Consider the following 15054-nt stretch of genomic DNA (forward strand, 5'->3'; position numbering starts at 1 on the left):
TGAGCCAATCAAAGTGATGTCAGGAATGAAATAGGTAAAAAGGCTTGGGTCCTTAAAGAGGAGTTGTCAGCCATACTATATCACAAAAAAACCCACATAAATGAGTAGATACATACTTGCTCTACTTACATATGTATTGTACTGTCCACGTTTTGATTTTAGTGATGTTTCTATAGTTAAAAAAAAAGAGAAAATCCTTCTTAGGATTTTCCTTCTTAACTGTGTATTTTAAAGCCAATCCTGATGTCATTTCATCCCTTAGTCTCCATGCATGAGAAATATTGGCCAATCAGAGGGGAACAGAGCCAATCAGGCTGCATTAGTTATGTCTGAGGGGAAAGTAGAGAAGCAAAAAAAGGACAACCCAGCATGCCCTGCAACTTCCTTCGTGCAGCAGATGTACTAAATAAAAGTCAGGTAAACTGGGGAATGATCATTTATCAACAAGAAAATTAATAGTGATTTTTAACTTTTGAATTGCCTGGTTAGCATCCTTATTACTTGTTTACCAGATAAAAATAAAGAATTGATTTTTTTATTTTATGCCCGACAGTTACACTTTAACCACTAGGCAACTGCGTCACGCCAATGGGCATGGACGTATTGCCAGCCCCAGGACCGCCTAACACTGATCGGCGTAAAGTCCTTGGGGCGTGGTTTGCATGAGACCGCGCGCGCATCTCCCCTTGGATGGCGGAGCTCAGCCATCAGTCTCCCAGCGGCGACCGCCACGAGGAGACTGTTAGATGGCAAACTGCCATCTTTTTAGTCCATACAGCGCTGCGATCTTAGACAGCACTGTACTGGGGACAGCTGTGTGACAGCCTCTCACAGTGATTGGCTGGTGGGGGGAGGGACGGTGGGAGGGCTGGGTAGAATAAAATATAAAAAAAAGGCAAAATGTATTTATAAAATAAAGCTATACATATTTATTAAAAAATAAATAAACATTGTGGCTCTCTGTTGGTGGACAATGATCGCTTCCCCAGTGTTTATTGTTTTTTATAAATATTTATAGCTTTATTTTATAAATAAATGTTGCCATTTTTTGCCAGAAAAAGGGGGTGAGGGGATCATTTGTGTGCTGAGTTGTGCGGCCCTGCAGCGAGGTGTTAAAGCTGGAGTGGCCCATATTGAAAAAAAAAAATGGACTGGTCTTTACTTGGGTTTAAGCCCGTGGTCCTTAAGAGACTCTGAAGCAAATACAATTTGCCATTGTTACCTTATTACTCACTTCGGGAGTCTCATCAGATGTAAACCGATGCATCCCCGCCGTAAAAGGAGGGGTTTAGACCCCCCAAATCCCTGTGCAAACATATACGACCAACTTGGTCGTGGATTTTGCTGTGCTGAGAGGCAGAGCTTTCTGCTTTAGTTCTGCCTCTCCTGACGTCAATCGCCGCACGGATCTCCGCCTCTCTCTATGAAGGAAGACGGAGAGGGGTGGGGAGAGGTGGCGATGCGCCGCGATTGACATCAGGAGAGGCAGAGCTGAAGCTGAAAGCTCTGCCTCTTTGAGGAAATGCCGGCCGGATTGCCCCCCGGGAATTTGGGGGGACTAAAGCGCTCGTTTTGCGGCAGGGACGCAGCGGTTTACTCCTGCTGAGAGTACTGAAGCAAAATTAAAGGTAAAAATTGCAAATTTTTTTCGCTTCAGTCTCTCTTTAAGAGGTTAAGGGGCCAAAGCCATGCTGTCCCAAAAGGGGATAAATAAATCAGACACTGTTCCCATCCGAGAGAAGCTTTAAGTCTTAGAGGAAAAACTGAGGTGAAAGTGGTTGTACATACAGATCATACCCTTTCCAAAGGGCCCATTTCAAATTGTGCCAGTGTCTTTCTACAAGATGCACATGAATGCAAAAATGCATCCTCCAAATCCCTTTAGCTGTGGCTTGCATGGCTAAGGGGATTTACGTGTGTAATATGAAAAAAACATGCTGTCAACCTTCCATTATTTCCCCTGCACACAAATTTGGAAGCAGCATAGCTCTACCCCCTTGCAGAAAATAGCCCTGGCCTTTTCTATATCAAATACAGAAAGGCAGAGGCCTTTTTCTGTAAGGTGGCAGGGCTACACACCAGAACCCGGCTGATATGGGGCTCAGGCAAATCTTAATATACAGGCAATGTGTCAAGGAATTTATGTTGGCAATGACAGGCCGGGATAGCCAAGAGGATAGAGTGTTAGCTTCCTGGCCAGGAAATTTGTTTTTACCGAAAACAGATTCCATCTTAACCACTTCCCCCTTAAGGACCAGAGGCTGCTGGTACACTAAAACGCGCATACCGACGAATCGCCGCAAAAATCCACCGCTCCCGCCACTCTGTACCTGCCGCAGGCTGCTCTATCTGCCGTCTCTATGACGGCAGAGCGCTGTGCGCCGGTCAGGAGCCGCTTTCATTGGCTCCTGACCCTGTCACTCAATGTAAGCCAATGGGAACGGCTTACAGGAATGACAGGGCCAGGAACCAATAAAAAACCGCTCCTGCCCGGCTCACAGTGCTCTGCCGTCATAGAGGTGACAGGGCAGCACATTGCGGCGGGGACAGAGCTGCGGTGTCGGGCGTAGATCTTACGTCCTGTCAGAACCACAGCGCCCCCTGCCCGACATAGATTTATCCAGTTCGGCCTATCGCTTCCTCGTCCAGATAGGCACTGCTGCTTCTGCCGCATGGTGCACGCGATCGGGCGCGCTCCCGCGCGCGCACCCGCCGCTAGCCCCCCGATCAGTGAATGGGAATATAATTCCCATTCACCGATCTAACTTCCCCGCAGAAAAAAACGATGCTTTCTAGTGAGAGAGCGCGGTATTTCTGCCCCCGAGGAAACTTCTCTGTGTACTTTAGTTCCTGGATGCGAGATCGTTAGCATCCAGGATTTTTTTTTACTGTGGCCATCTTGTGGCCAAATAGTAAACTGCACCCACATACATTTTTAATAAAACAATTATTTTATTTTACAATTAAAATTAGGAGTTTCCCTCCCACACCAAAAATTACCCACATACATATTTTATTAAAAAAACAAAAGAAAAAAATACAATAAAAAAAAACAAAAACAACATAAATAGTTACCCAAGGGTCTGAACTTTTTAAATATGCATGTCAAGAGAGTATGTTATTATATTATTTAAAATTATAAGCTTATAAATAGTGATGGTCGCAAATTGAAAAAATGCACCTTTATTTCTAAATGAAATATCGGCACCATAAATTGTGATAGGGACATCGTTTAAATGGTGTAATAACCGGGACAGATGGGCAAATAAAATACATGAGTTTTAATTACAGTAGCTTATATTAATTTCAAACTATAATGGCCAAAAACTGAGAAATAATGAATTTTTTTCATTTCTTTCTTAATCTTCCTGTTAAAATGGATTTAGAAAAAAATAATTCTTAACAAAATGTAGTACCCAAAGAAAGCCTAATTAGTGGCGGAAAAAACAAGATATAGATCAATTCATTGTGATAAGTAGCAATAAAGTTATAGGCGAATGAATGGGAGGTGAACGTTGCTCAGATGCATGAGATTTTCGGCACTGCGGTGCTGAACCGGTTAAACTGCGTCGGTCCGGAATCAGTTAACATTGCGAAATTCCTAAGCTTTAGCAGAAATGAAATGTCTTTTATGTTACATACTTTTAATCAACAGGATTGTAATATGTAAATTTCAGGAGTTGGAGTCGATGGAATCATAAACTAAGGAGTTGGATGATTTTTGTACCGACTACACAGTCCTCTGCTTTGACCTCTATAAATTGGCCTCAGTGTTCCTTGTCACTGTGGCTGTAGACACAATAGTTGAAGCGAACACTGTAAAACAGACATGTTATTTCTTCATTTTTTTTATTATCATCATGTAATAAAAACATTGAGTCCCATTTGGCATATATGCCTTTCCCTTTATAGAATACAGTACAATTATAGACTAAATCAAAACCATTTATGTATTTGGGGGTGGAGGTATAGGTGGAGCATCGTATGAGCAGTATAAAGCAAATATGGATTACGATTATATCGGGCTCTAGGCAAGTTAGCTGTTTTTGCCCACCACTGATGATCACCTGGCTTTTTAAGTAAGATTTGGTGGGGGATAGCATCTATCAAGCCTCTATACTCTCCCCAGGCCCTAGACAACTGTCTAGGCCTGCCTTGTGGATGATCCAGCTCCGGTATAAAGGTGAAATATGGCAGTACTTCGGGAATGTTGAGGGAAGGTAGTAGAGAGATTCTTCAGAGGTGGGACAGACATTTGTAGGTGGAGTGTAAGGCTCCTCGTGGGTGGAGAGAAGATACTTTGAATTGGTCCACAGAAACATTATAAACTCATCAAAGTGTCCTCCTTTGCATGGCATACGCAGCATGCTGGGGTAGGGGCACCAATCAGGTCTCCCGTGCTGGTACACAACTTCTGGCATTCAATCACACACTGGCCTCTTCCAATACACTGACAATGGAAGTCTCGCTGTCTGCTGGAGTTTCATGGAGCTGCCTGGGAGAAAAAGAACATGTTTACTTTTATAACTAAAAGAATACATTATTTCTAATCTACAGGCACCAAAACGTACACCTCCACCTGTTCCTGGGGTAGAGATGGTGGCGAACTGCTTGCCGGCGAACATCTGTGGGCAGCCCAGCCCTGTACTACTACTGGGTTGCAATGTCCAGTAGTAGTACGCATGCCGTGGCCTGGATGCGCCCCTGTGGTTGGGCACCCTTTTTGACGTCACGCTTTGTGCATGATGTCACGAAGGGAGCCCGGCCACAGGGGCAAAATCAAGGACGCATCGCCGGGCCAGGGCATGCGTACTAATGAATGTGTCTGGGCTAGGGTATGCCTACTACTGCGGGACATTGCGACCCGGAAGAAGTACAGGGCCAGGCTGCCCATAGCTTCACGGCGGTCAGTTCGCCTGCATAGGCAAGCTGCTTGCATACATCACTACTGGGGGGTACTTAACTTGAAAGGGGGGAAGTCTCTGGATCCTAATGAGGCTTTCCCCTTCCTCTTGTGCAGTATGGATCCAGCGCTGGGACCCCAAACAGCAGCATATGGCAATGTTTACCTTAGGGATCCAGCGCAGGCACAGTACCAGCTTCCCCCATCGGGCTCCAGCGTAAATAGCCGAGCCTGATTGGGTCCGCTATACTGCACAGGCGCTAGACGCCTGCACAGTAGACCGGACACTATCCCAAGGTAAATATTGCTGCGTGCTGCAGGCGCACAAGCTTGATGGGTTTTTGGGGAGAGCCAGCACTGGTTCGGGCTATACAAGAGGACAGGGGAAGGAGAGGGAGTAGAGACCAGCTAAATCTTGACAAAGGCAGAGAGGCGCTGAGTGCATAACAGTGTGTGAGTAGCGGAGTGCTCTGTATGCACGCTTACCAGCAGGATGCTATTACTGGTACCCTGAAAATACTTTGAGACCCTGCTGACTAGCATGAGGACGGACCTGTCTGCAGAAGCATTGAACCAGGGGATGAGAGAGTGTAGGTGCAGAATCCACTATTCTGTACTTTCTGTAACTGAGGTGGGGGATTACTGTAAGTGGAGTGGGAGTACTGTAGGGGGGGGGGGGACAATGTTCGTGGGGGGTTTACTGTAACCTGGGGGGTGTACTGTAAGAGGTTTAGTAGATTTCTTTCCCCTGGTTTTTGTCCTCAAACCTAGCCGATTCTTATGGTCAGGTGTGTCTTGTGATGCAAAAAGACTCCTATTAGACCTACCGGTAATGGAGTTTCTGATTGGCATCCGGGACAACACGAGATCCGGTCCCACCCAGGATCTGGGGAAAGATAACCCCAAGAAGATTAAAAGCCCCCGCCCTCCCTCCAACCTCAGTGCGTCTGAAAGTAACTAGGTCAAAACACCAAGATGAAGGAAGAAAAATAGATATCAATCAGTGACTATCATAAATCCCCTGTGGTATTAAATCTGAAAGGAAAGGTGTCAGATAGGAAAGGGAAGGGCTATAGCCTTTGTCCCGGATGCCAATCAGAAACTCCATTACCGGTAGGTCTAATAGGAGTCTTTCTCTAATTAGCATCCGGGACAACACGAGAGATAGACAAGTAAGTCTTTAAGAAACTCAAAGACTCACCTAGGGAGGGACCACCGTCTGTAGCACCTTTCTGCCAAACGACTGGTCTTGTTGAGACAGCACATCCACCCTGTAATGTTTGATGAAGGTTGATGCACTTGACCACGTTGCAGCTTGGCATATTTGCTGGATGGTGGCTCCTGCTCTCTCTGCCCATGAAGTGGATAATGATCGGGTAGAATGTGCCTTAAAGAGACACTGAAGCGAGACTAAATCTCCACGCCCCCTTGAGAAAGCCGGAGGACGGCGAAACGTCGGGGGAGCTGCACGCCTCCTGCATGGGACGCCACACCGTTCCGACCTCCACTTCCCGCACGCCGCAGGTCTGCAACAGGGCCCACCACCGTGCACGCTGATCGCTTGAGCTGACAAAGTCAGTCTCCGCATGGACTGCTGAACCCCATATTACTGACTATGGTTGGCTTGGATGGACACTTGCCACAGCTTTAGGACACACGGAGACCATTCTTGACATCCATGTGGTAAGATGCACAAACTTTGAGTACGCATCCGGATTCCATGGACATGGTGAGACAAGTCTTGTGTGATGCTCTTTGCTGCAATGCTGAGGCGCTGCCATGCGCATGAATAATGCCTTTATGCTGATGCTATATTTGCTCTGCCAAGCTTGCTTGTCCTGCATGTTTCTATGGTCCTGTGTCCCAACCCTCGTGCACTGGCTTGCTGCCCCCAAGCTACATACAACAGAACTATGCTTTATGCTATCTCCGGTTTGGGAGTCTGGCTTTGACATCATCTAATGCCAATCTGGTGATCAGCTCTCCAGTACCAACATAGATTATATATCATAGCTCAATGTTAGATGCCGGCGGATGCTTGCGATTTGTGGTGTGTGTGATGGGATGGATGAGTCGTGACGGGGTGGCCATCCCATGTGCTTTTTAATGGTAAACTTTATATGTTAGTTTAACTCTCTTTAATAAATTTTGATATGTTATTTGAAACATTTATTAGTTTTTTTGTGTGTGTTTTTCAGTAATTATTGACTGGGCTGCGTATGTCTCACGGTCTTATTCCACGGCCAAACTCATAATTATTTAAATCTCGCTTCAGCTCTCATATATAGCAGGGGCACGTGTGCCCCTGCTAAAACGCCGCTATCCCGCGGCTGCACGAGGGTCCCTTCACCCCCAACCCACCCCCCGCAAAAAGTTGGTCGGAAAGTTGGTCGTAGGATTTGTCTTCCTGGAGGCAAGGCTAACAGCTGCAGCCCTGCCTCCAGTCGCGTCTATCAGACGCGCATCGCCGCCTCTCCCCCGCCCCTCTCAGTGAAGGAAGACTGAGAGGGGCGGGGAAGAGGCGGAGATACGCGCTGACAGACAGCGTGGGGCAGGGCTGTGGCGGTTAGCCCTGCCCCAATGCGGAAGCGCTCCCCCGCATTACGGAGGGGATTTGGGGGGACAGGTACCCCCGTTAAGCCGCGGGATAGCGGCGTTTTAGCAGGGGCACACATGCCCCTGCTATATTTGAGGTCTGAAGCGAGATCTATTCTCGCTTCAGACTCTCTTTAATATTCCCTGGTAATGGACAATCATGTTTCTCATATGTTAATGAAATAACCTGTTTAACCCATCTGGCAATTGTTTGTCTTGATGCCTGGAGACCCTTATTCTTCCCTGAAAATAAAACCAGAAGACTACTGGATCTCCGGAATTCCCATGCTCTTTTTAGATAAACTAACAGGGATCTTCTGACATCTAAAAAGTGAAATCTTTCCTCTCTTTCCCCTGAGGGATTGGAACAGAAAGAAGGCAGGATAATCTCCTGAGACCTATGGAATTCTGATGCTACCTTAGGTAAATAGGCCGGATCCAATCTTAGTCTGACACTATCGGGACATATGATCAGGAAAGGATCTTTTACTGATAGAGCCTGTAGATCACTTAAACGTCTCGCAGACGTGACTGCGATCAGAAAGGCCAATTTGAGCGTAAGAAATTTTATGTCAATGTCTTCGATAGGCTCGAAGGGTGCCTCAGTGAGGCCATTAAGGACAAGGGAAAGATCCCATTGTGGAAATATCTTGTACTTAATCGGTGTAGATCTTTGTAAAGCCTTAAATAAACTTTTTACTAGATCCTCCTGTGCCAAGTGTCTATCTAAAAGTATAGATAATGCTGAGCATTGTACCTTTAGAGTACTGGGTGCTAGTTTCATATCAAATCCATTCTGCAAAAATTCTAACACCGCTCTAGTCAGAACCTGATCCCTGGTGTGAGAGATACACCAGGCTATATAAAGCTTCCATACCCTCCGATAGATCTTCTGAGTCACTGGTTTCCTACACTTAAGAAGGGTCTCAATAACATTGTCCGGAAGACCCTTATTTCTCAGTATGACCCTCTCAGGATCCATGCGGCCAGATTGAATAAGTGGGGCTTGGGATGAACTAGCGGTCCCTGAATTAGTAAGTCCGGACGAACTGGTAGCAGAAAAGGTGGGCTAACTGCCATCCTTAACAAAGCTGCACACCATGGCCTCTTTGGCCAAAGAGGAGCTATGAGAATCAGCCTCCCTGATTCCCTTTGAAATTTCACTAGGACTTGTGGAAGAAGAGTTAACGGGGGGAAGGCGTAACTTAACTCGAACCCCCATGGTAGACTTAGGGCATCCAGACCCAAAGAGCCCTGATCTTTGTGAAGGGAGAAAAATCTCTTTACTTTCGTGTTTGTTGGGGAAGCAAAGAGATCTACCTCCGGGATTCCGAATCTTTCTGTTATCAACCTGAAAACTTCTGGATGTAGTTCCCACTCTGCTTGACTGATCTGCTGGCGGCTCAAAAAGTCTGCTTCCACATTGAGGGTGCCTTTTATATGAATTGCCGCCAAAGATAGAATCTGAGGTTCTATCCAATTGAAAATCTCTGACGAGAGAAGCATCAGATCTCTGGATCTCGTGCCACCCTGTTTCACAAGATACGCCACCGTAGTGACATTGTCCGAAAAAATCAGAACGTGTCTTCCCCTTATTAGGGATTGAAAAGATAGCAGTGCTTTCTGAACCGCCAGCAGCTCTCTGAAATTTGACGACTTCTTTCTTATCGGGTCGGCCCAATCTCCCTGGGCATGCTGACCTACTGTTGTGGCGCCCCAGCCCCTCGCGTCCGTAAAAATCTTTATCGGATCGCACTGTCTCCAAAGTCTTCCTCTCTCTAGATTCTGGGAATCCAGCCACCAGGCTAGACTGTCTCTGGCTGTATCGGGCATGGTGATTGAAAGGTCTAGAGACCCCTGAGATTTGTCCCAGTAGAGGAGTAGAAGGGTTTGAAGATCCCTGCCGTGGGATTGTGCCCAGGTGACTGCTGTAATTGAAGAGGAAAACAGACCTAGCACTCTCATGATCTGATGAATTGAACAAATTTCCTGAGAAAGCAATCTGTTCACTTCGGACTGAATCCTTACAATTTTTTCCAAGGGTAAATCAATTTTCCTGTCTATGGAGTTTATCCTGTACCCCAGAAAGGTGATCTCCTGGACCGGAGTGAGATTCGACTTTTCGTAGTTTATTAACCAACCTACCCGAGTCAAGGTGTTGATCACAATGTCCCTGTGACACAACACCAACTCTCTTGACTCTGCAAAAATTAAGAGGTCGTCTAGATACGGAACGATCGAAATCCCCTGGATTCTCAGTTCCTTCATAACCTCTGCTAAAACCTTTGTAAAGATCCGTGGAGCGGATGCTATCCCGAAAGGCAGAGCCTGGAACTGAAAATGATGAATCTGAGAGTGAGTCTTGATTGCAAACCTCAAAAATCTTTGATGGTTGGGAAAAATGGGTATGTGCAGGTAGGCACCTCGGAGATCTATTGAGATAGAGCTCTCACTGAATAAATGTTTTCCATCCTGAACTTTTTGTAAATTCAAAATGGATTGAGAGATTTTAGGTTCAGGATGAATCTGAATTCCCCGTTGGATTTCTTTACCAGAAAAATGTGGGAATAATACCCCTGGAATACTTCTTCCCGGGGAACTGGCAAAATTACTCTCTTTGCTAAAAGTTTCTGAATCTCTATTTCCAGACCCTTGGCTTTTTCCTGGGTCCCTTGGAAAAGGATTCACAAACCTTCTGAGAGGGGGCTGACTCGAAAACTGAAGGAGGTAACCCCGCTTTATAATTTGGAAAACGAAAGGATCGGGATTTAACTTTTCCCATCTGAAAGAAAAAACATCAGCCTCCCTCCCACCGGTAAGTCATTTATTGGACTTGGGGGGTTCAGTTTTACCGAGAGTGAATCCCCCTCTACCTCTCCCCTTGGGAAAGGACCACTTCCTCTGCACATTCCTATTTTTCGTTTGATCAGAAGATTGTTTATTAGGGACAAAAGGCCTTTTTCCTCTAATATTTCTCTTTTTGTTTGGAAACTGTTTGCCCTTTTCAGCTGAACGAGACAAAACTTCATCCAAACCTGAGCCAAACAAAAGATTACCCTCAAACGGAATTGAGCATAACCTATTCTTTGACGTCTGGTCTCCTTCCCAGGTCTTCAGCCATACTGCTCTCCGAGCCGAATTAACGAGAGCCGTGGTACGCGCAGAGACGCGAATAAGCTCGGTAACCGCATCTGCTAAAAAGGTGACTGCTCTCAGAACCACCGGAAGAGAGGCAGAGTAATCTTTAAGCGGAACCCCCTTAGAAATTTGTTTGAATAAATTATCCATCCAAATTCTAAGGTTACGTGCGATACATGTGGCTGAAACCCCCGGGATAAAACCAAACGCAGCCGATTCCCATGCCTTCTTAAGGAGGGCATCGACCTTTTTATCCATTACGTCCTTGAGAACTCCTGTGTCCTCAAAGGATAAATCAGAGTCTTTAGAATATTTGGACAGAGATGCATCCAATTTTGGGCATTTTGTCCATTTATCAATCTCTGATTGTTCAAAGGGATATTTTCTTTTGGCTGATTTAGGTACAAATAAAGGTCTTTCAGGATCTTGCCATTGAGAGGTAATAATATCCTGGAGAGTTCTATGGATAGGAAACACTCTACCCTTAGACTGACCTAAACCAGAATAAACTTGGTCCTGGGGGGTTAACTCAGGAACCGCTTCCTTAATCTGTTAATCTGTTCCGTAGTATAAACTGCTTTAAGCAACTCAGAAGATTCATCGGGAGAAAAAAGAAATCTGGGAGCTCTCAGAACCCTCTGAATTAGGCTGTTCCCCTTCTTTTTGAGAAACAGACACCCCCTCCTCCTCCTCTTCCTCCTCCTCTCCAACTCCTAAAACATCAGAACGGGTGGAAGATTGAGATAAAAGACCAGAAGAGGGGCCTGGAAGGGATTCAGGAGCTTGTGGAATAAAAGACTCCTTGAACTTATCCAAAGTCTCCTGCATGTTCTTATTGACAGCCTCCATTACTCCCTTTAGTATACCAGATGAATGTGAGGCTACAATAGCATCAGTACAACCCTGACACAAATTCCTTGGGGCCTCTAATGCTATTTTGCTGTTACACAAGCCACATCTCTTGTAAGTTTTAACTTGGCCAGCTGTTTTAGGATCAGTCTTTGTCTATAAATAAAACAGAAAAAAGACAACAGAACTGATAAGCCATCCGTATGCAGTATGAGAGTAAAAGCCTGTCCTCCACTGGAGGGCTTACCAAACTTGCACCAAATGGCTGCGCTTGCCCAGAGGATTTGGAAGCCGAGCCCGCAGCCTCCGATTCACGCTGCTGTGCCTGCTGCGGCTGTTCCCCCTTCTGCTGTGACATCCTCTCTCCTCACAGTATGCACCTGCTGCTGCCACTGCGGAAGATCTGCAAGCGCGATGGAGACGCCAGGAGCACGCTTTCACCCTTCTTGGCTCTCCTAAGTCCGCCCCTCTTCCAGCCGCCTGCCCGCTGACGTCATTTCCAGGCGCCGGTCAGAGCGCGGATGCGTCTTGCAGAGCCGGCATCTGACGGGGGGGGACAAGCAGTACGACGGCCAAACGCTACATAGAGGCCGCATACCCGTCACCAGAGGACCGCAGCCGGCGTCACCTCCTGCTTTGCCCAGGCCAGGCTGTCCCCGCAAGAACGAACTCACCCACTGGTGAGTGCATAAAAATAACAAACAGGAGCTTGTCTTCTCGGGTGTTTCCGACACGGAAACACAGATGAACTGAGGTTGGAGGGAGGGCGGGGGCTTTTAATCTTCTTGGGGTTATGTTTCCCCAGATCCTGGGCGGGACCGGATCTCGTGTTGTCCCGGATGCCAATTAGAGAAAATACGGTAGGTTTAGTGTTCAGGTGCTCGCAGGCCAAACATAATGCAAAGTGGAGAAAGCACTTGTGGGCCAAATTTGATGACAGATGTGGGCCAGAGTGTGACATCTATTCCCTAGACCATCCAAACACAACCTGCATGAATCAGTTTTTGAGTCATAAGTTCTTAAAAAAACTTCTTGTGTGTTCCCACAATACTAACTCTAATCGTACCTTGGTATCCTTAAAAACAGGATCTGTGTTTCAAATAAGCATTCCAAGAATTAGCAGGAGGCGGCCCAACAGCAAACAAAAAATTGGAAACCAGCTGTCCCACGTCTGGCTGCAAACTCCAAGACATAAATTGCAACCACAGCAACCTCCCAGCATACTTATTGTATGTACCATGCTGGATGCTACACCCAGAGCAGGCATCTGTGGAGAGCATCAAACACACCAAAGAAAAAACCTCTAGAGTGCCCCCAGCTGATTACAACTAATCCTGCCACTAACAGTGTTAAAGAGACTCTGTAACTTCAAAAAGATCCCCTGGGGGGTACTCACCTCGGGTGGGGGAAGCCTCCGGATCCTAATGAGGCTTCCCACGCCATCCTCCGTCCCACGGGGGTCTCGCTGCAGCCCTCTGAACAGCCGGCGACAGGCCCGACTGTAATTTCAATATTTACCTTTGCTGGCTCCAGCAGGGGCGCTGTGGCTGCTTTCGGCTCGGAAATAGACGGAAATACTCGATCTCCGTCGGGTCCGCTCTACTGCGCAGGCGCCGGAGACTTGCGCCTGCGCAGTACAGTGGACCCGACGGCGATCGGGTATTTCCGCCTACTTCGGAGCCGACAGCCGTCAGAGCGCCTGCGCAGGAGCCAGGAAGGTAAATATTACGTCACGGCTGTACGGAGGGCTGCAGCGAGACCCCCGTGGGACAGAGGACGGCGTGGGAAGCCTCATTAGGATCCTGAGGCTTCCCCCACCCGAGGTGAGTACCCCCCAGGGGACGTTTTGCCGTTACAGTTCCTCTTTAAAAGGGAAGCAGGAAAAAAGGGCGCTGGTGGCTAGTGGACGAAAAGGTTGTCGCCATAGACTCTAATGCAAGTATCGTTAATATGGCGAAAAAAGCAGAAAAAAAGGCTGCCCGATAAATATCGTTAACAACATTAGAACATTAAAGTTTTTTTAAGTATGCTATCATTTTAGAAGCTAGCAACGTTATAGTTTTTGTCTTATTTCGTTTGTATGTACAGATTTTACATGATCATTATTCTATGTGTAAAAGGGTGTTTCTACAGGGGGAGTGGTTAGGGTTAGGCAACACGGGGTGGAGGGGGGTGGTTAGGGTTAGGCACCACCAGGGGGGTTAGAGTTGGGCACCTCCAGCGGATGGTAAGGGTTAAGCACCACAGGGGGTGGTTAGGGACCACCAGGGGAGTGCTTAGTTTTAGGCACCACCAGGAGAGGGTTCTGTGTGAAGGGAGAGTTGGGTTAAGCTGTATTGTTGAATTATGTTACTATTTTTAAAGTTAATATATTTACGTTATCAACTCCCGTCTGTTTTAAAACTGTACTTATCGGTAACTAATTTCATCAACAATGTTTATCGTTATTGGGATTGTGTTATCCACTGGTGCTATTTTTTTAGCTAGCTGGGCCCTTTTTTCATGCACGCGTTAAAAGACACATGCGTTCATTGCATGAATTAGTTGATGAATTGCATTAATTGTTCCTGTCGTTTTATTGCACTCTGTATGTGGAGTTTCCAATAAAGTAAACCAGCTTTTTGTACCGACCTCGTTTGTCTGCGGATCCCTTCTTGCTTCACCGTTAATTGCATGACGTAGTATGTGGTAGGATTAGAGTCGGGGCTGGGAACACACAAGTTTATTAGGAATGCCATGGCTCATACGTGTACCCGCCGATTCATACAGCTACCATGAACTCTATAAGAGTGAGAAGGAGCCCTTGGTAATGTAAATAGCAGGAAAGGTAAATGAGATGCTAATAATTGTGAGTTAATGCAAATTTTATTCAAATTTATATAGCTGGAAATGGATGAAGCCAATGCAGCAAGTGCATACTTTTTCTCAGTTTGCAAACATCATAAATGTACATAAAATAAGCATACCATTTGCATAAATACTAAATGATTAGCATCTAATTGACCATTCCTAGCGAGCAACAAGTAAGGGTGCGTACAGACATGCGACTATAGTCGTTTAAAACGATCGTTACCGACGGCATTGCCCGACGATCGTTCGTAAAAAGTGCACGAACGATCATTAAAACGACCGACCAACGAGATATGTCGTTGGTAAAGAACGATCCATTCTGCCAGATCTTTTCCAACGACCATTGTTCAAAAAGTAATGTCTGTACAACGATCGGTCGTTGATCGTTCGTTCTCAAAGCTTTGCACATGCTCAAACAGTTCTTTTTGACACTTGTGTTTGAAATCAGTTTATACATCATGTTGCGCACGCAACGCTCGTTCCAAGATCGTTCGTACACGAACGATGTTCTAAGTAGCCTTTCTTCAAACGATCATCGGCCGATACCTCCTTTAACATCGTTCGTCGTTCAGAACGAACTATCGTTATCGTATGTCTGTACGTACCCTAAGCCTATGAAATAGGAGACACCATTGCAGGAGTTAATTCTCCTGTCTCCATCAAACACTGGGTGGACTGTGATAGAAGATGAAGTGAGATCAAGCATCACTGCTACGTCT

General features: G+C 46.2%; 1 protein-coding gene across 8 annotated transcripts in view; it reads right to left on the reverse strand.

Moving 5' to 3' along the window:
• Positions 1-3107: 3107 nt before the first annotated feature.
• LOC137524320 (uncharacterized) overlaps positions 3108-15054 on the reverse strand; it is a 123940-nt gene continuing 111993 nt past the window's right edge. For 5 of the 8 annotated variants that reach the window (XM_068244045.1, XM_068244044.1, XM_068244051.1 and 2 more), the window contains one exon: positions 3108-4491. In XM_068244045.1, the coding sequence (XP_068100146.1) occupies positions 4426-4491 (66 nt within the window). In that variant the 3' untranslated portion in view covers positions 3108-4425. Of the gene's footprint in view, positions 4496-14147; positions 14192-15054 lie in introns of those variants that run through there. The other 3 variants (XM_068244050.1, XM_068244047.1, XM_068244048.1) reach the window with 2 other exon arrangements.

This window comes from Hyperolius riggenbachi, chromosome 7, assembly GCF_040937935.1.
Source record: "Hyperolius riggenbachi isolate aHypRig1 chromosome 7, aHypRig1.pri, whole genome shotgun sequence".
Lineage (NCBI taxonomy): Eukaryota > Metazoa > Chordata > Amphibia > Anura > Hyperoliidae > Hyperolius > Hyperolius riggenbachi.